General features: G+C 55.0%; 1 protein-coding gene across 4 annotated transcripts in view; it reads left to right on the top strand.

The window, feature by feature from the left end:
• The first annotated feature begins 7880 nt into the window (after positions 1–7880).
• The window catches only part of TCF20 (transcription factor 20), a 194528-nt gene continuing 181610 nt past the window's right edge, over positions 7881–20798 (top strand). For all 4 annotated transcript variants that reach the window (XR_006059494.2, XM_004007026.4, XM_042247819.1 and 1 more), the window contains exon 1: positions 7881–8084. Coding sequence is in view for 3 of the 4 variants with exons in the window: in XM_004007026.4 (XP_004007075.4) it covers positions 8037–8084 (48 nt within the window). In the remaining variant the exon portion in view is untranslated. The remainder of the gene's footprint in view (positions 8085–20798) is intronic.

Below are 20798 nucleotides of genomic sequence, written 5' to 3'. Positions count from 1 at the left end.
CTGACCTCCTTGTATTGAATCGGTTCACACACATCCCCAGGAGGCTTGAGCTTCCTGAATATGGCAAATCCCTTGCTGGGCTCAATCCGTGGGTTGGGAAGATCCCCTGGAGAAGGGAAAGGCTACCCACTCCAGTATTCTGGCCTGGAGAATGCCACGGACAGTCCATGGGGTTGCAAAGAGTCGGACCCAACTAAGCGACTTTCACTTTACTTGTCTCTCTTTCTGTCTGACTCAAGAGCCTAAGAGCAATTTGTTTAAAGAATAAATGCAAATTTTTCCCTGCTGGTGATTTAGAGCTGGCTCTTCTTTAAAAAAAAATTGTTTATTTTTGTTGGCCGTGCTGGGTCTTCACTGCAGGCTTTTCTCTAGTTGCAAGGAGCAGGGGCAGCTCTCCAGCTGTGGCCCACGGGCTTCTCATTCTCCTGTTGGGGAGCGTGGCCTCTGGAACAGGTAGGCTGCTGTAGTCTGTGGCTTCTGACCTGTGGAGCACAGGCTTAGTTGCCTCGCAGCATGTAGGAACTTCCCAGACCAGGGACAGAAACTGCCTCCCACGTGGGCAGGTGGATTCTTATGCACTGAGCCACCAGGGAAGCCCTAGGGCTGGTTCTTGCTGGAAAAGGGAGAATGATTTTCTTCCCTCCAATTTCCAGCACCTGCAATTAGTACGTGACCCATGTTACATACGTGAAAACTGGAAAAGACAGGTAGCTGCCTCCACACCCAGGAAGGGCAGGGCAATGGAAGTGCAGCTGTTGGAAAAGCACCCCACTTTTGTCTGATGGAAAGAGGCAATCTCCGAGCTGGGCTGCTGGAGGCGAAGCCTGGACACATCAGATGGGCCAGCAGCGGCCTCTCACCCCACCTCCCGACCGTGGAGGCTGTCAGAAGCTCTAATCAATCGATGATGCTGATGTGGGCCTGTGGAGCGCGCAGCAGGGGCCATGAGCCCTGGTAGGGTGGTTCTGATAATTCATCCCAGAAGGCTCTATCACCACCAGGGGATGCCTCGGCCGGCTCAGCGATGCCCTTCCTCCGTTGCCTCGAGTCTAGGCCAGACAGCTCTGACCACGCGGGGCCCGGGACCTTCTAAGCAGTGGGCAGGGACTGAGCCCGGTGGGGAGAGAAGGGTGGGAACACGTGTCTGGGTTTGCTCACAGCCACCCTCTTAGTGTCTGGGTGGGTAAGAAAGGCTCTGGGGGTTCAGGCCTTTCAAGACCCCCTACTCTGGCTTCCTGGGAACGAGTCAGGATCCAGCCTCAAATGCCCCTCACTTGCTCCAGCAGCCCCACAGTCTCCCACTTCCTATGGGCGGGGGTTGCTTTGTGTATGTGGGGTGGGGCAAGATTGCTTCTGGCTCCCTGGGTCTGTTAGGACAAGTCTGTGCAGTTGAGTCCCCAGGGGAAGGAGACTGTGGAGACAGGTGACCAGGTCCAGAAATAAAACTGGTAACCGCGGTGATACAAAGCAAGCCCCGAGCTCCCCCGCCTTAGCCTGTACCGTGGGTCGTTCCAGCCTCCCTGGATCAGGTGAGGACGCTTGCAGGGGCTGAGGAGTTGACCCCAGGTTGGTCTGGCCCCTCGGCCAGTGCTCATACCCGACGTCTCAGTGCTTCAGGATGCTGGTGCCTTCTCCCTGGGTTCGAGCCCAGAGTGGGAGATGAGAGAGCTTTACGATGCTCCAACCTAAAACTGCCCTGCAGGCACACACGTTCACACACTCCTCCCTGGGACCTGGTCCGGCTCCACCCTCACCCCTCTGCCCCAGCCTGCCCTGCCTTGTCCACTTTCCTGCTCATCTTCCCATCTTTCCGTAGTAGGGTCCTTCTGGGGTCTTTCTCTCTCTCTTCCTTAAAGTATTTATTTATTTATTTGGCTACATCAGGTCTTAGTTGCGGCATGCAGGGTCTTTGATCTTCGTTGCAGTATGCAGGATCTTTAGCTGCAGCATGTGGGATCTTGTTCCCTGATCAGGGATTGAACCTGGGCCCCCCTGCACTGGGGGCATGGAGTTTTAGCCACTGGACCCCCAGGGAAGTCCTCTGGGGTCTCTCTTAACCTCCAGGCCCTGGCACATGCAGTTCCCTCAACCCAACAGATGTTCCTGAAACACCTACTGAATTCTTGCCTGGAGCTAGGCACTGGGCTTCCCTGATCGCTCAGAAGGTAAAGAATCTGCCCGCAATGTGGGAGACCCAGGTTCAATCCCTGGGCTCGGAGGATCCCCTGGAGAAGGGAATGGCAACCTACTCCAGTATTCTTGCCTGGAGAATCCCATGGACAGAGAAGCCTGGCAGGCTGCAGTCCATGGAGTCACAAAGAGTTGGACACAACTGAGTGGCAAACACTTTCACTTTTCTTTCAGGCACTGTTCCCATTTTATAGATGAGGAAACTGAGCATCAGAGAGCTGTAGCAACTTGCCCAAAGCCAAACAGCTGGCACACGGTGGCGCTGAGTTCAAGCCCCCAGAAGTAGCTTCAGAGCCTGTGATCGCAACCTCTTTGCTGAGTTGCCTTGGATAGTAGGCTGAATAATGGCTCCCCCTAAAACGTCCACTTCCGAATCCCTGGAATCTATGAATATTAACATGGAAAAGACTTTGTGCTTGTGATTAAGGATTTTCAAATGGTGAGATTATCCTGGATTATTACACTCACAAGTGTCTTTATAAGAGAGATGCAGAAGGAGCTTACAGATAGAAGGCAGGAGGCAATGCGATGATGGAAGGAGAGACAGAGATTTAGCGATGTTACCTTCCTGGCTTCAAAGATGGATGTAGGTGCCATGAGCCAAGGAATGCAGCCCTAGAAGCTGGAAAGGGCAATAAAATAGATTCTCTTCAAAGCCTCTGAAAGGGGCATGGCCCTGCGGACGCCTTAGTTTCAGCCTACTGAAGCCGATTTTGGATTTCTGGATTCCAGAAGTATAAGAGGAGAAGTATGTACTGCTTTGAGCCACCAAGTCTGGGGCAATTGGTTATGGCAACCGTAGGAGTCGGATGCCCTTTTCCTCCTGGAAGAGCCGATTCAGCCTCCCAGGCCCCCAGTCGGGTGCTCACGCCAGCTCTGTGTTCCCTGTGATGACTCCGCATGGCTTTGATCCTGGAGGTTGCTGCAGCCACTGCCTCTCTGCTCACCCCAGCCTGAGCCTCTCCTCTCACTCCCAGCACTGACCTTGCCAGGGTGGCATCATCCTCCAGTTGCCCAAGGACAGGCCCCAGCTCTAGGGCATGGCAGAGGAGGAAACTCAGGCTCATAGAAGGTCAGTGCATGCCCGAGGTCACACAGCTGGCAAGGGGCAAAGCCAGATTTGAATTTGGGCCTGTCTGATAACAGAACTGGTGCTCCCAACAACTCCTCACCCGGTGGACACTCAGTAAATGTCCCTGAATGAGTGACAAGGCAGGCAGACAGCGGAACTCCAGGGAAAACACATTACGGGAAGAGCTATGAGATTCTGAGCAAAATAAGGAAGGCTTCCTGGAAGAGGTGCCCTTGAAGGATGAGGGTGCTCCAGGCAGAGAATATCACGAGCAAAGTCTGAAGACGGAAGGAGTGATGTAGCAGGAAGGGTGAAGCGCTGAGAGGAACCTGGAGAAACGACGCCAGGCCCAGGTCGTGAAGGGCCTTGGGTATCAGGCTGAAGCCTGAGGAGGCCACAGAGGTTGGGGAACAGGAGGGCAAAATCCCCCACATTGCTCTTTAGGTGACTTTGTTCGACTGAGTGACTTTGGGGAGGGTGGCCCGTTCCATTTGGAGGCTGCTGAGATGGGTAAAAGCTTTGGGGTTGGGATTGAGACCAAGGAGATACAGATTGGGACAGGGAACCAGACTCGAGAGCCCCTTTGTGGCGTGGGGGAGGGGGCCTACTGGTTGATTGATTGCATACCCTCATTCAGTGGACAGAGGCTCGTGTCAGTAAGCAGGGACAGCGCAACTGTGAGTCGCTCAGTTGTGTCTGACTCTGGGCGACCCCATGGACTGTAGCCCGCCAGGCTCCTCTGTCCATGGGATTCTCCAAGCAAGAATCCTGGAGTGGGTTGCTGTTTCCTTCTCCAGGGATCTTCCCGACCCAGGGGTTGAACCCAGGTCTCCTGCATCACAGGCAGAACAAGACTAGAGCAGAAATGCGGGGAGAAATCCGGGTGGCCACCAGGAGTAGGTGTTCCAAAGGCAGCCGACACAAGGGCTCAGGAGACAGGTTGAGGCTGAAGACAGATGAAGGGGAGAAACTGGGAAGGCGGGGGTGGCCCCAGGAGCAGGAGGAATGGAGCAATCCGAAAAGGTGTGCTCAGAGGGTGACCAGGACACCCACGATGAAGGACTCACGAGACACTGACTCCTCTCCTCCTCACCTGCTGCCCCTGGATGCCAACCCAGCACTCTTCTGGGTCCCTGTGGAATGGGACCTTTCCTGGTGGGCTCCACTTTGGGGAAACCTGATAGCAAATTCCAAGCCAATAAGAGCAAATAAATGAGGGGTGATTACTGGCAATAGGAGAGGGTACGCCACGGGGTGCCTCCAAACAGCAGCTCCTCCAGTACGTTTTAAGTGCTCTATAGGTCATTAACTACTTGACAGAGACAGCCTGACACTTAAAGCAAAGGACTCTGCACCTCTGTCAGGGAAAAATCAATCAGAAATGAAGACAGAGCCTCCCTGGCGTTAAGATGCACAGGGTGGGCAGACGGAGTTCGATTTACACATAATTTTAAGGTCCTCTCCATTGTGTGAAGTGAGGTCATGGGTATTTGAGGCCATTTATAAATCCCAAACTGGAGTTTGGAAATATTTAACCTCCCCTTGCCTTTTTGGGGGGTTGTTGTTAATGAAATATTTCAAAGATGGAAAAGTACTGAGACAGGCTTAATCTAAAGGCCACCACTTGATTCTGTCAAGTAAAACTATACAGCTATGACTGAAGCTTTTAAATGTTACTTGTTTTTTAAAATGTTTTGTTTGTGTGTTTGTTTCTCCTTGCTGCCTTTTCACATTCTATCTTCCAGCCCCCCTCAGGGAGACCTGAAGGCTGACCACCCACCCCTGTCTAAGATATCACTCCTTCCTCTGAAATCCAAGAGTAATTACTGCCTCTTTAATTAACTTGGTGATTAATCACCACCTGCTTGGGAAACAGCTTTTATTGTCCTTGTCCGTCTTGTATGTGGGATGCGGGTGGTTTGGGGTAGGGGGGGTGGGTGGGAACCAAGCAGGCAGGCAGGCTGGCTCTCCTCAGGGTCCCAGGCTGGGCAGGGTCTGCTGGAAGGAAAGGCTTACTATTCAGGGGATCAGTTCCCTCCTGGCTCTGTTTAGGCAGCTGCCAGGCATCAGGAACTGAGATGAGCCAGAGATAAGCCCCTAAAGAGCAGTGGGTAGCTAGGAAGGTAATCTACCCTGGGCCGCCTCAGGGTCCCTACTCTTGCTGTTCCCGTCTGACCAGAATGGTCCTTCCTCATTGGGCCTCGCAGGTTGAATTGTGTCCCCTCAAAAGATAGGTTTGAAACCCTAACCTCCAGTACCTGTGACTGTAACCTGATTTGGAAATAGGGTCTTTGCGGATGTGATCACGTTAAGTTGAGGTCATACTGGATTAGAGTGGGCCCTGAAGCCAATGACTGGTATCCTTACAAGAAAGCCATATGAAGACAGAGACTCAGAGAGAACTTGCTGTGCCACCAAGCTGGCTCCTCTGCAAACCTGAACCTGGCTGCTGAGGGTCTCAGCCTTTATCTGATCGATTAACCCTCCCTCACCCTGGTGGCCCAGCGGTAAAGAATCTGCCTGTCAATGCAGGAGACACAGGAGATGCGGGTTCAATCCCTGTGTTGGGAAGATCCTCTGGAGGAGGAAATGGCAACCCACTCCAGTATTCTTGCCTGAGAAATCCCATGGACAGGGGAGCCTGGAGGGCTACAGTCAGTGGAGTCACAAAGAGTCGGACACGACTGAGCACACACACATGGTAATTCTGACCCTAGCACACCCAGCTCCTACATCCTCCATTGTCAGGGGAAGCCCTCTCCCCACCCCATATCAGAGACCACCTCGCAATCAAAATGGCTCTCTTGGGAAACAGGGTGCTCCCAAGAATTGCCCTTCCCCCGGAACAGCATGCCTGCTCAAGTCAGTTTGCTTAATGAGAACCCCTGTGCCCCCCCCAGAAAATCCTCCTACATGGCCCCAAACCCTCAGAAGTGGGCAAAGTACCCACAAGGTACCCCTGGATTGAGCAGAGTGCTTTTTACTTCCCCTGTGATTAGATTCTCCTGTGGTCAGGGAGGGAGAGGGGACAGCAGGGAACCAGGATTTTAACATGAAGGCACAACTGCCTCATTCATACTGCCAAGCGCAGCAGCACAGTATAATCGGTTCACACAATCAGTTCATCTTCTAACCCATCTTCGGCTCTAACCTAACATTCTCTTTTGACAGATGGGAAACTGAGGCCTGGACACTGCACAGGGATTCCCTGCGTAGGGATCTGAAGTCCACTGATGTAAGCACATCCCAAGTGACAGCGTTTCTCAGCGCCTCAGTCTCTCCATTCTTGTTGTTTTAGTCCCTAAAGTGAAAGTGAAAGTGAAGTCGCTCAGTCGTGTCCGACTCTTTGCGACCCCATGGACTGTAGCCTACCAGGCTCCTCCTTCCATGGGATTTTCCAGGCAAGAGTACTGGAGTGGGTTGCCATTTCCTTCTCCAGGGGATCTTCCCAACCCAGGGACCAAACCTGGTTCTCCCTCATTCCAAGCAGACGCTTTAACCTCTGAGCCACCAGGGAAGTGGGGAGATGTCCCTAAGCTGTGTCCAACTCTTGCAACCCCATGGACTGTAGTCTGCCAGGTTCCTCTGTCCATAGGATTCTCCAAGCAAGAATACTGGAATGGGTTGCCATTTCCTTCTTCAGGGGGTCATCTTGAACCAGGGATCGAACCCTGATCTCCTGCCTTGCAGGCAGATTCTTTACCAACTGAGCTACAAGGGAAGCCCAAGCTGGGGGCTTAGCAGAGGATGGTTTCGATCCATCGACCTCTGGGTTATGGGCCCAGCATGCTTCCACTGCGCCACGCTGCTCTACCTCCCACTCTAGAAGAATATTAATACCCTCTTCTAAGGGATGTTCCTAGCCTTAAAAATAGCTCTAGAAACCTATACGTACATTTTCCATGAATCCAATCAACAAACACGTTTTGAGCACCTCCCAGTACCAGGTCCTGGGGATACAGTGGGAGCATCACAAACCCGGTGTCCTGACTTCAAGGTGCTACGGATTTGGTCAGTTCAGTCTCTCGGTCGAGTCCGACTCTTTGCGACCCCATGGACTGCAGCAAGCCAGGCCTCCCTGTCCATCGCCAACTCCCGGAGCTTGCTCAAACTCATGTCCATCGAGTCGGTGATGCCATCCAACCGCCTCATCCTCTGTCGTCCCCTTCTCCGGCCTTCAATCTTTCCCAGCATCAAGATCTTTTCCAGTGAATCAGTTCTTCGCATCAAGTGGCCTATTTGGTAGAAAAGGACAAAGAAGAGCATTACCTTCGAGGTAGTAAAGTGTTAACGACAGAGTGTGCAGAAGCAGTGAGGAAAAGGCTACAGATCTCAGGAGGGCCCAAAAGAGTAGTGGCGGCTACATTAAAAAAAAAAAAAGTCAAAGAATGGATCCTGTAACCCTCTACTCTTCTTTGCCTTAACCAATCAGGCGTCAGCATCGCCGAGCCGGCAGACCAATCAGAAGCCGGAACAGGAGCTCTAGTCGCCGACAGCGGCTTCCCCGGGGAGTGTGGCCAGAGCCCGGGTGCCCCGCCCCACCCCGCCCGCCCCCGCCCCCAGGGCGGCGGGCCCCGCCCAGACCCCGCCCAAGGCCCGCCCCGCCGCGGCCAGCGGCGCCAGCCCCGGAGTCCCTGGCCAGCGGCCGGCTGCTGGGGCCGAGTATTGTCTTAAACGCCGAAAAAAGAAGAAAGGCGGGAGGGTGGGGAACTGCCAAGTGACCGGGAGAGGATTTATAACATGTTCTTTCACCGTCGACAATATTGCACAATGTATGAAAGAGACGGTATCGCCTGGACAGGAGCGTGAGGGCGCGGGCAAGGTAAGCCGCCCCCGGCCGGCTGGTCTGGGCGTGGAGGGCACCAGGAGGAGATCCGGGCGCACCTCCTACGCTGAGCCGCTGTCTTTCGCGGGGGTCTGCGTGCCGGTCCGCGCTCTGGAGGGTCTAGTGCGCCTTGAGCAGTGTGGACGCGGCCCCAAGAGCTGCGGTGTCTCCGAGGCGGAGTGGATGCGGCCCCCTGAGCTGAGACGTATCCAGTGACGTGGGGGGACTCCTGAGGCGGTGTAGACGAGCGCAGGGGAGCCGGCTGAGGCGCCCCCGCCCCGAAATCCCGAGGTCGTCGAGACTGATCCCTAAGACTGGGGTTGACGGTCCTCCTAACTCGTGGCGAGTGAGACTGGAGACTCGGACTATGACTGAGCCAGCGACCCGGGGGCAGGTGAGGCCGTGTAGACACGCGCCGCAGAACCACGAGCAGGTGTAGACGCAGAAAGTTTGCCGGAGCGTGCGGCGCTGGTGGCGCGGAGGGAGGGTCCGCGCGGGCGGGGACCTCCCCCCACCTTCATCACCGCCGTGGGTTTCAGCTGCTTCCCCTGGCCGGAGGCGCCCGAACCCCGGACCCCAGCGTCAGGAGTGACTGAACCGAGCCGTAGAGGAAAACCAGAAATTGATTTCGAGCCTCTCAGGCACACTTGCTCTATCTCCGCTGGGGCTTGGGGCATCTGCATGTCACCTGGGAGGAATCTGAAGGGCAGAGGTCGGCCTGGTGTCCAGACACGCGCTGGTCATCAGCCAGGGGGACACAAACCTGTCTGGTCCAAGCCCCGAGCCCTGCTCCTTCTCTCCTTCCACTTCTGCCTCAGGGAGGAGAAAGAGTGCCGGGCTGCTGGTGCTGGGGTGCAGAGGAAACCTGGGGGTGGGGTGTAGGGAGGCCCTGGATCTGCCTCCCACTGCCTCTTGGGGGCTCCGGGTGGCCCCATAGGTTCAGGCAAGGGAATGAATGGAGGAAGGAAGGCAGTGGTGAGAGGAAGAGCATTGGGCAGGTGATGAGTGCTCACCTGCCTTGACCCCAGGGGAGTGCTGTCTGGTGCAGATCAAGTGGGGCAGGGTATCCATATGACACTCCTCTGGAGGAGAAGGAAGACACCCAACCTCAGTCTCTGCCACCAGGGAAGAGCAGAAGGAGGCCCAGAGGCTGGAGGAGATGCCGGTCAGTCCAGGGTTGTTCTTGGGTGTAGTTCTGTCTCATGTCCCGTTACTCTCTGTGCCTTCCCCACCCCCCTATTCTGACTCCTACACCCTCCTAGTCTGTGATTCCGCCTACCATAGGTCCTTTGCACATGTTGTTTACATTTTTTTTTTTGATCAACAAGTAGTCATCAAACATCTACTATGTCCCAAGCACAGGCAACTCAGTGGCAAACAGGACAGACCTCTGACCTCTTGGGGACTTCCAGACTAGTGCAGGGAAACAGATGGTGAACAAGAATCAGGAAAGGAATAGGGACAGGAGGCAATCTTGAGTGGCCATCAGGAAAGGCTCCTCTGCAGAGGTGACAGTGAGTCAGAAGGGTTAATGCCTCATCATCAGTCACCTCCTCCATGAAGCCTTCCTTGATCTCCCCTGACTCGACACTTCCCCTATGATGCTCTCTCATAGCCTGGGAACCCCTCCCTCCAGGGACATTTTTATGGTATTACTGGCTTAATTTTTGACTCCTCCCATCGGTTGTAAGTGCCAGGAGGGCAGGACCTGAGTCAGGGTGTTTGTAGGCAAATCGAATAAAGGATGAGTAGAATTTTCCCAGAAAAACGGGAACTGCTCAGCCAGATTAGGCACCCAGATGGCAGAAATTTTTCTTTCCCCTTCCCTGACCTGGGTCCTGGGCTTCACACCCCATTTGCTGTCCACAGAAACAAATGAAACCAGCAGGCTCAGTGAAGAAGAGGGCAGGGAGAGGCCTGGCACGGATGACCCACTGAAGTGCCAAGGCTGGCCCTCGGGAAGCGAAGGGACTCTGGGGTGGGGCGGTGGGGAGGCCTGGGGACAGGTGAGTGTCTTTTTTCTCTGAGCTCAGACCAGCCTATGCCTCATTTTTGTGTCCCAGCTCTGGGAGGCTTGGTTTCCTTCAAATCCCACTCTGGGAGAAGGTGGGGGTCAGCAGGGTCCCCCGGAAGGCCGGGGTACAGGGACATATTGCCTGCCCTCCTCCCCCACATCTTGGACAGACAGGACCCAGAGTCAGGCCTCCGGGCCACAGACAGCAATCCAGGTAATCTGCGGTTCATTTAAACTCCGGGCTGGAAAGGAGGAATCAGGCTTAGAGGGCCAACTCTTACTTTCATTTTTTAGTTTCTGTCCTCAGTGAATTTCTCCCTCCGGGGCTCCGTCAGACCTGCGCGCCTGGCAGCTTTCCGGTGGAGATTACCGCTCTCACAGGCGCCTGACAAAGCTTTTAGCACCCCCACCTCCACCCTCCCCACTTCAGGGGACTGAGCGGCCTCTGCGCACAGCTAGACAGTGTCTGCGTGCTTTACTGAGGCTCCGGCAGGGATGCAATGAAAACAGGCTCGCCACCCCCACCCCCAACCCTCCTGACTGGAGTCACTTTAAAAAATTAATTTGCAGTGATTTAATCCCTTCTGTTCTGTGGGGATCACCAGCATCTTAAAGATGTATTTAAATCAGATCACTGTTCCCCGTTAAACCTTCACTGCCTCCCCCGCCCAGCAGAAAGAGCACTGGATTTGGAGTCAGTGGTTCACTGCCAAGTTCTGCTAATGAGTGGGCTGTGTGACCTTGGGCAAATTACTTAACCTCTCTGCACCTCCATTGGCTCTGGAAACTGAGGTTAATGATAATCCTTCCCTCACAGGGTGTTGCGAGGATTAAATTAGATAATGTTCAGGGAAGAGCCACGCAGTGCCAGGCCTGTGTTTTCTATTCTCCCAATACTAGCTGGGCCTCTAATGAGCCTGGTGACCTTGAGCGGGCCACTCAGCCGCTCCTAGCCTTTGATTTCTGCATCTGAAAAGCTCAGGGGTTGCCCTAGGAGAGGATGCCACTGAGCCCCCCACCTCCAGCCCTGAGCCCCCACCCAACTCCTCCTGCCCTCTGCCAGACCCCCCACCCCCACCCCCAGCCCTCACCACCCCCTTCCTCGTTATCCAGGCTCTCAGTTCTAATTGGAGAGGGTCCCCCGCCCCAGCTGCCTCTCCTCCTGGCTCCCTGTGAAGTCGCAGAGCTGGGACCCCAGGGGCCTGCAGTTCTTGGCTCTTTTTCAGGAGCAATTAGCCACAAGCCTTGGAGGTGGCCTCAGTGGGCGTGTGGCCAGGCCATTGGAAGCTGGGACTCTGCTCCGTCTGTGGCCTGCAGGGCTCCCCCAGGCGCTGGGGTCCCCATTGCCAGTGGCGGGGAGGCAGAGTCCTCAGCAAAGCCATTTCCATTTCTGTACTTTATGACTCCTTGAAGCCCCGAGTCTGAGTGTAAATTAGTTCTACCCTGTGCTTTTGTTGGCAACTGTCTGTTCCTTGGAAGCGAGGGGCTTTGTCAGGAAGAACAAAGCTGTTTGGTGTTTTTCTGATTTGGGGGAAGCGAGCTCCTGGGGGAGGGCTCATCGCTTCTCAGTGTCAGGCGAGAGTCCTTGGATCTCAGACTCCTCGGTTTTGTTTGGGGTTTTTAACTCCTATGGCTTCAGAGTCACATATGTTTGTGTGTGTGTTGGCTGAGGGATTTTTTCCCCTCCTTTTTGGCTTGCAGAGTGTATTCCATGGAAGCTAATTCCAGGGACTGAACTTTTCAAATCACTGCTTCAACAGCTTTTAGAAATCTGGACCTAGTTACGCCTGTCATCCATGTGTAAAGATTTAGAAAAAAAATTCCAAACCCGAGGGTGGGCACTTGCTGGAGACCTGAGGTCAGAGCTGAAATGTTGAACGCCTCTTGGGACGGGAGGGGTCTGGAGGGGAACGCGGTCTGCTCGGTGCCAGACATCTGGATATTTTGAAAACATCTGGGTGGCTGGATTTTTCAGGTTTCTGCCTGACATTTAATATCACAAACACTGAAGCTGCCTCCAGTCCCCATGTCCCCCGCGCACCCACTACCGCATCCCAAACACACACCCAGCCCCTTCCCTCCCCTTCCTGACGGTAAGAAACATCCATTCTTTCCAATTCCCCAGCGTTTCCCCCCTACCGGAAATCTGATGGGCTTATGACATCATGGCTGGCTGCTGAGCGATGAAGTGGATGCCACAAAGAAATCCGACATATCAGATGGATTCTGTAATCAGTTTCCCTTCGGCTGTAGTAACAGGCGCGAAGTCAGGAGGATCTGAGCTTTGTTTAAAAAACAAAAAATACAACTAAGACTTACCCTGTATTCAATACATTTTTTTTTTTTCAAAAGTGAACAGACCTTTTGGACATCATCCTATTTGAATAGAAATGCTGGTTTTTATGAAATGAAAGTGGCTAATAAACCAGACCTGAAACTGCCTGGGAACACATGTTCCATCTCTGTTGAGTTTTTGTGTGTCCTTATTCACTAATAAAGGAGGAACTGGAGACGTTTTCTCTCTCTTCGTTATTCAAATGGGATAGCGTTTTTATTTTTTTGGAAGCCAAAAAATTCACTGGGTAAATTGCTGGTTTATGTTTTCCAGGAATCCATTTTTATGGAGTGACCTTGGACCTGACCCGGTCTGCAAACATTGTCTTTCCCTCTGCTGGTTTTTCTGGCTGTGAAACTGTTAAGTGGATGCAGTTAGCCTGCTTTTCAGACTCCTCTGTGCAGGGAAGGGCTGGGACCTGGTGGGCCAGGTCAGTTCGAGGGATGAAAAAGCCACTGTGAAAGGATAGAGCAGGGGAAGAGACAGTAAAGGGGGCTGTGACGTGAGCCCCAGAGCAGCCTGGCAGGGGGAGCCCACCGTCCTCCCCGTCCTCCTGAAGGGGAGTGAGGGACCTCAGAAAGAGCTCCTGACTGAGGCAGCTCGCCCAAATGCAGGCTCGGGCTAGAGGAAGCTCAGGCTTCCAGGTGCTGTGCCTGCCAGGCCCCCAGTGTGGGCACGTGGGTCTCATGGACCCGGGTGGGAGTCTCAGCTCCTCCGTGGACAAGCTGTGGGGCCCTTGACCTTGCTGCCCTGTGAGTGGGCATAAGGACCCCACCTTGCCTGCTGGAAGGAGCGTGGTGCTGGACGCTGCCCACGATGCCCGTCCGCTTCTCAGAGCTGGGAGAGGCTGGGGGAGATTCTGGAGTCGAGTCCACTCTGCTGGCCACGACCCGTGTGATGACCTTGACCTGTGTAATGTTCTCTGTGCCTTGGTTTCCTCATCTGTCAAACCAGCATAATAGCAAGACAGACCTCATGCCTGGGGCAGCTGAAAGAACCAATGTAGCACGTGCTCACCAAGCCTTCGCTCTCACAGGAGATGTGCCCTGAGCCCAGCAGGCAGGGTGCTGGCTCGGACTGTGGGGCCTGGGATGGGGAGGGGTGCGTCAGGCTGAGCAGAGGTAGAGGACAGTCAAGGACTGAATACAGCCCCGCTCCCCTCTCAGCACAGAACTCTCCATGGCTCCCCGCTGCCCAAAGGGAACAAAGCTCCTCCCTCATCCGGGTCCGGGCCCCTCACACTTGGGCCTCCTGCGCTGTTCCCTTCCCTCTCAGCTGAAGCATGCTGTCTTCTCTGGACTCAGTACTAAAGGGTAGGTCACGTTTTCCAGCCCCTTCCATCACTTTATTCTGCGTTCTTTGTCTGGATGAATTAATTTGATCCTCACACCAATCCATGCAAGGTTATCATTCCAGTTTTAGAGGCAAAGACGGAAGCTTCAGGGGTTAAGTTAAGCCCCAGGGATTGGGCTCCCGCACCATCCACTGAACCCCCACCCCGCTGGCTCCACTGAGCCTTCCTCCTCCTGTTTCCCACCTCATCCCGAAAGCCAGAGCACCTGCCTTCTCAGGATGCCTGTCCCACCTCCACCTGCCAAGACTCTCAAGGTGTACCACCTTGGCCAAGAGATCCCAGCTCACCCTCCAGCCTTGTCGTCAGATGAACGCTGGGGGGCCCCGTGTGCCCTGGGGTCCTTGTCCTCCTCTCCTGCAGGCCAGGAGCTGGGCTGTGGCCAGCCTCAGGTCCCTCTTGAGGCCCTCACTGTGTGCAAGACGTGGGGACTTCTACAGCAGCTCCCCACACCCAGCCTGACTTCTCTCCCCAACTCTAGGCCTGTCCTGCAGACGCCTTTTCCCGCCACATCTCCATGTGGATGGCCAGGGTTCAGCTTCACTCAGCAGGTCACAACCCGAGCTCCTGAAATTCATGCCCACCGCCTTCCTGTCTCAGGCAACGGCACCCTCATTTTCTACCCACTTCCCCAGGCCACAGACCTTGGGATTGTCTTTCACGCTGCTCTTTTTCATAATCTTGAGCTCTGTCCGCCCCACCCCCACTCTCATTCACCATCAGCAAATATCACTGGTTGTATTTTCGAAATATCCCAGCAGTTCGACCCCTTCTCCACCTGCACTGCCCACCCACATGAGGGCAGCAGCCTCCTCGCGGCTCCCCTGCCTCCCCATCCGTCCCTGGAATCCATTCCCCACGAAGCAGCCACTGATGCTATTAGAACTTAGACCCTGCCCTCCTCTGCCCAGAACCCAGCCATGGCTCCCAGCTCACTGAGGGTCAAAGCAGAGTCCTGCCTGGGGCCCCTGCTTGGTCCCTTGCTGACCTCAGCTCCTGCCACCCCCATCTCGCTCACTGTTGTCGTTAGTCGCTCAGTCATGTCTGACTCTTTGCAACAGTCCTAGAGCATCAGTTCTTCGGGACTCAGCCTTCTCATCGGTCCAGCTTTCACATCTGTGCGTGACTACTGATCTTGTTGTTCTTCCACGTGTGTTCCCACCTAAGGACCTCCGCACTTGCTGTTCCTTCTCCCCGGTATCTACTTTTGGTTCTTAACACCACGCCCTCGCTTCCTTCAGAGATCAGATCCAATGTCCCCTGCTCAGAGGGAATCTCCCTGACCACCCTCCCCCATCCTCCGCCCACTCTCTTGTCCCTTCTCCGCTCTGCTGCTCCTCTGTTTCCCTTGCCCTGATGTCACACGTGTGTGTATCTGTCACTAGGACGTGACCTGTACAGGGCAGAGCCCCCTTCCTCGTCTTCTCACTGCCCTTTCCCTGGCGTTTGTTAAACATCTGATGAATGAAAAGCCAGATGGATGGATTCCGTGCCGGGACAGCGAATATGGAACACCTGGCCTGTTCCGAGTGCCATGCTTGGTGTTGGTGTGATGCACGTGAACAAGGCCTCCTGGCCCACTCACAGGGCCCTAGTCTGCAGGCGGAGCACCAGGCAAGAAATCACAAGGCAGGTGGAAGGGGACGGCGTCCGGGAACAAGCTCAGAGGGGAACTTGGTCCAGCTGGTCGGAGGGAGCTTCCCGAAGGAGGGTTAATCTGGAACATGAAGAGGATCTGGGCAGGGAGGAGGGCCAGGTGGATACGTGGGCAGTGTGCTCCAAAGGCTAAAGATGGGCCTGCTGGGCAGGTGACCGCTGATTAAAAGTCAGTAGGCCCAGGTGGGTAAGAGAGAAGGGCAGGTTTTCCAGGTTGGGGTTACCAGGTGGGGAAAGGCTCCAAGGTGGCCGTGTGTGTGGGCAGTGTGGCTGGTGGGGGTGAACTGGGGAAGGTCTTAAGTGCTGCCTTGAGAGGTGTTAGGAGGAGTAGCGGGGCCTGGGCTGGAACCTTGGCTCTCTCCCTCCAACGGTATGATCCTGGAAGCATCACTTCCCCTTCCTTCAGCTCAGCTTTCCCATCAGTGGACTCCTGACTCTGTGCCTTTTCTGCCGCATGTCCAGCCTCACAGACGGTGACTTAAGCCTGGAAGGAGGGATCCGGAGTAGAGAGAATGCCTGGAAGAGCATGATGAGCAGGGGGAACAGAATGTGCAAAGACATGGAGTCCTGCTCCCAGGTGCATTTGTCCAGTTGCTCCCAGGCAGGGAAGACAATGAGGGGGCAGGCTGGCTCTCCCCAAGGAGGACAGCAGTGCCCAGTTCTGCAACTGAGGGACCACCCAGCTTTGGCCTCACCCTTGGCTCACAGTCCTGAGACAGGTCTAGGAAGCTGGAGAAGCCAAGGTTCGGAGCAGGGAGGTGACTGGCAGTCACATGACCACAGGGCTAGTGAATGGCAGACAGAGGACTTGAGTCCAGACCCACCTGGCCCTTCACCCTGCCATCCCTTTCCAAGACTGAGTCACATCCTGTGGGCGGGCCAGGTCTGGGGGATCCAGGCCACACAGGTGAGAGCCTACTCATGCCAGGCTCCAAGCCTGAGTCCCACACCCCCCATGGTGGGGCTGCCCTGCTCAAGGCCACTTCCTCTTTTGGGGAAGGTGCCTCAGGCCTTTGGAAACCCTCTGAGCCTCTCCCCTTGGCTGACACTTTTCTGAAGACTCTGGAAGCTCCCAGAATGTTCCAGGATTTTTGACTCCCTGGAGCCTCCCAACCACCCCTCTCACAGAGGTTGGTGTTGTTTAGTCACTAAGTCATGTCTAACTCTTGTGATCCTATGGACTGTAGCCCACCAGTCTCCTCTGTCCATGGGATTTCCCAGGAAAGAATCCTGAAATGGGTTGCTGTTTCCTTCCCCAGGGGATCTTCCCATTCCAGGGATCGAACCCATATCTCTTGCATCTTCTGCATTGGCAGGCGGATTCTTTACCACTGAGCCACCTGGGAAGTCCATCCCCATCTTACAGCTCAGGAAACTGAGGCTTGGAGAGGCAAGTTACCCAAGGGAGGCACACTGGTTAATTGGGGATGTCCAGCTGCGTTCACTCTCTGAATGCGGCTTTGGGGACAGGAGGGCCTGGCTCCCTATACAGCTGAGAGCTGGTGCTGGGGGAATTTCAGGGAGCTAATTACAGCCTACATGAAGAACTTTCTTCCAAATGTGCCCAAGATGGAATCTTTGCAAGAGTTTCAACAACCTCTGCAAGTGGAGGGAGAGGAGATTAAAGTCAAAAAGGGCTGTTAGATTGAGCAGTCCAAGTATGTTTGACCTTTCCAAGCCTCAGTTTCCTTATCTGTGAAATGGGAATATTAATACCTAGCTGTCAGAGGCATTCTTTGTCAAAGAGCCAACAGAAGGTGCCCACTAAGTGCCACTATCCCCCTCCGGGGGCTCCCAAGCTTCCCCTATAACAGCCAAGCTTGGAGGGTAAAGTGGGAAAGGGGCTCCTCCTACAGTCCTGACTCTGAGGAGCAGCCCTCTAGACCCTACCGCCTCCCAGACATGGGGAGCTGGTGGGTGGCTCAGGCTGGGGTCCCCAGACATCTGTCTGCTGGTTGCATCTGTCAGTAGGGCCATGGGTTACCTTGAGTAACGGGGAGGCCCCACGATGCCTTGTTTTGGCTCCAAAATGCCTTGTTTCGGCTCCACAATGCCTTGTTTCGGCTCCACAGCACAGCTTGTGGGAATCTTAGTTGCCCAACCAGGGATTGAACCTGGGTCCCCTGCAGTGAAAGCTCAGAGTCTTAGCCAATGGACCTCCAGGGATTCCCCCCAACAATGACTTTTTGAAAAGCACAGCTTTGTGGGCAGGTGCCGACCTCTTGCCACCACTGACTCGGGCCTCCAGGAGACAGAGCTCACGTTTCACCTGTGTAATAACCTCTGCATCCCACCCAGGCCAAGCCCCAAGCCTCCCTGCCCTCCAGAGCTTTCTGGCTCCCTGGTTAGGAAATGGCTCAATGCCAGGACCCAGACAGCGGGGTGACTCTCATGCCAATGGGCTCCATCTCAGTGCTCCAGCCAGTTGGCATGTATAGAGCACCTCCTCTGTGCTACAAACTGTCCTGACCTTGGCTCAAATAATTCTTGAGGTGGGCCGGCCTGAGATCTCATGTTGCTTGAGAGAAAACCAAGGTTTGGGGAGATGCAGGAGCTTGGCTCAGAAGCCTCAGAACCGGGTTCTGCCCCTGGGTGTGAGTGCTCTTTGCATCCTGTGTCCCCTAGGGGAAGGGGATGGCCGTGGAGGAAGCACTGGTCTCTCGGCCCCCGGGGAGGGATGGGCTCGGGCTGCGCAGGAGGACGGATCTGGGTCCTGACTCTGCCCCCATGTCTTTGCACATTGTGATCCCCCTGCTCACTATGTCCTTCCTGGCAGGCACCTCCCTCCCCTGGGTCTCTCTAGGCTTAATCTCAACCTACTTCTGTGTAGCAGGGCAGTGCACCCTCAGATCCAGTGGCTGCTTTTCAAATCCTGCCCTGCCCCCCACTGAACTTGGAAGGGAGACGCGTGGTGCAGGGAATGGCATGGGCAGAGGCCAGAGGTTGTGAGCCCTGCCTTTGCAAGCCACATCAGCCAGGAGGGCGGAGCCGGCAGAGGGGGCAGGCCTGGGCTGGGCTGCCTTCTCTCCACTCTGGGGCTGGGCCCAGGCTGGCCTCTGTGCCCGGCCTGCCCTTTTCCTCCTCCTCATGTTGAAGTCTTTGTGCCTTTAAGCCCCTGCTCACTGGCGTTCCTGTCCATCTCTTCCTGAGCCACACCCCCTCAACACCCTCCTTCCCCACCTCTACCCCCAACCCCCTCCCCGCAGCGTTTTCCCACAGCTCCAAGTGCCACCTTGATGTGAGCATCCAGGGAGTGACCCAGGGGGTCGTGCAGGTTTGTGTCCTACCCAAGCGTAGCGGTAAGGTCGTCAACTCATGTCCTGGCTCTGCCCCTCGCCCCTAGGTGCTTCTTGCTCCGTAGGATTACAGTAGCTGCCCCCAACTCACAGGGTTCTCTAGGGGATTTAATGAGGTTGTGCTAATAAAGCAGCAAACCACACCACCTCCGAAAGTTGGCCGGCTGGGACATTCACGTTCATGCACGTCATTATTAGTATTTGCGAGTCTCTTGAGGGAAGGGCGTTGTGTCTGGTGTCCTGCCCGTGGCAAGGCAGAAGGTGGGGGCTCTTGGAGACTCCTTCTAGAACAAATGGGCAGCCTGTGCTCCTGCGCAAATGTGAGCTCTAATAAAACTACCAGTAACCTAAATCGTTACCGTGTGTTGAATGCTTGCATCACCGTTTTAATCCCGACTCCCCGTCAACGTGGGAATTGTTAGACCCATTTGGCAGATAATATAATTGAGGCTTAGAGAGCGTAGGTCTGAAACCCAGAGGGTGGGCAGTTGAGTTGTCACTCACATCTGAATCTGCGTATGGGTTGGGTAAGACTGTCCTGATGTGTGTGTTTGTGCTCAGTTGCCTCTGGCTCTTTGAGACCCCGTGGACTGTGGCCTGCAGACCCCTCTGTCCTTGGAACTTTCTAGGCAAGAATACTGCAGTGGGTTGCCATTTTCTCCTCCGTCGCCCTGCTATGCCCTTTGCTGAATAATCCATATGCCCCCTTCTCTCCCTCCTGGATGCCCTTCCCCATCATAAGGTCACCTCTTCCTGGTCACTGGGGTGAGGGAATGAGGATTTGGGGACCCGAGATGATCCGTCTGCTCATGAGTCCTGTGCCCTATGACACACCCACGTGCGTGTGCACACACGCTTGGCCTCTGTCTCAACCCAGCGCCAGGGAAGCCTGGGACCTTGCTGGGGGCTCTGGGCAGCTCACATGACCTCTCTGAGCTCCAGCTTCCCCGTCTGTTCAGTGACCCCACAACTGCATCCACTCTGTCTACTCAGCCAGGCTGGATTCGTGGCTCAAGAAGGACAATGAACGTGCAGGATTAAAGAGGACAAGTGTGTGTGCGTGCCCACTTGCTCAGCTGTGTCCGATTCTTTGCGACCCCATAGACTGTAGCCCACCAGGCTCCTCTGTCCCTGGGATTCTCCAGGCAAGAACACTGGAGTGGGTTGGATTCCCTTCCCCAGGGGACCTTCCCGACCCAGAAATCAAATCCACGTCTCCTGTGTCTTCTGCATTGGCAAGTGGATTCTTTACCTGGGAAACCCCAAAGGGGAAGAGCAGGGACGTGTAAAGTGGTGGCCGGGGGTGGTGTTCAGAGGAGTCCCTGCTGCTGGGCTCCATCTGGGCTCACTAGGGAAGGTGCTTTATAAACCATAAATCACTCAGAATCAAGTGAGGGCTGGGCCAGCCCTGAATCATCTTCCCTGGAACTCAGATCTGGGAGCCACCCATAGAGGCACCCACCTTGCAGGAGCCTTGGAGAGAGTGTGGGCAGCCCTCAGGCAGGGGAGGGGCTTTGTGTGCTAAGTCGCTTCAGTTCTGTCCAACTCTGCAAAGCCATGGACCCCAGGTGCCTCTGTCCTTGGAGATTCTCCAGGCAAGAATACTGGAGTGGGTTGTTATACCCTCCCCCCGAGGATCTTCCCAACCCAGGGATCGAACCAGAGTGTCTTAAGTCTCCTGCTTTGGCAGATGACTTTTTTACCACCAGCGCTCCAAGGGGCTTTGGGACTCCTCAAAGTAGCTGCACGTGGGCTAGAGCTGCCAGTGGCCAGGGGACAAAGGCAGGGCTGAGGCTGGAAGGACCTGCATGGGTGTTGAGCCTCGGGCAGACCAGTGTGGGCAGGAGCAAGCCCGGACCCTGCAGAGGCTCACTCACTTGTTCTTTCATTCTACACATTAAAAAAATATGTTTTCGTTTGTTTGTTTTAATTGGCTGCAGTGGGTCTTAGTTGCAGCGCGCAGGATCCCCCATCTTTGGTGCGGCATGAGGGACCCCCTAGTTGCGGCATGTGAGATCCAGTTTCCAGACCAGGAACCGAACCCACGCCCCTCTGCACT

This window comes from Ovis aries, chromosome 3, assembly GCF_016772045.2.
Source record: "Ovis aries strain OAR_USU_Benz2616 breed Rambouillet chromosome 3, ARS-UI_Ramb_v3.0, whole genome shotgun sequence".
Taxonomy (NCBI): Eukaryota; Metazoa; Chordata; class Mammalia; order Artiodactyla; family Bovidae; genus Ovis; species Ovis aries.
This window is presented reverse-complemented; position numbering and strand designations above follow the sequence as displayed.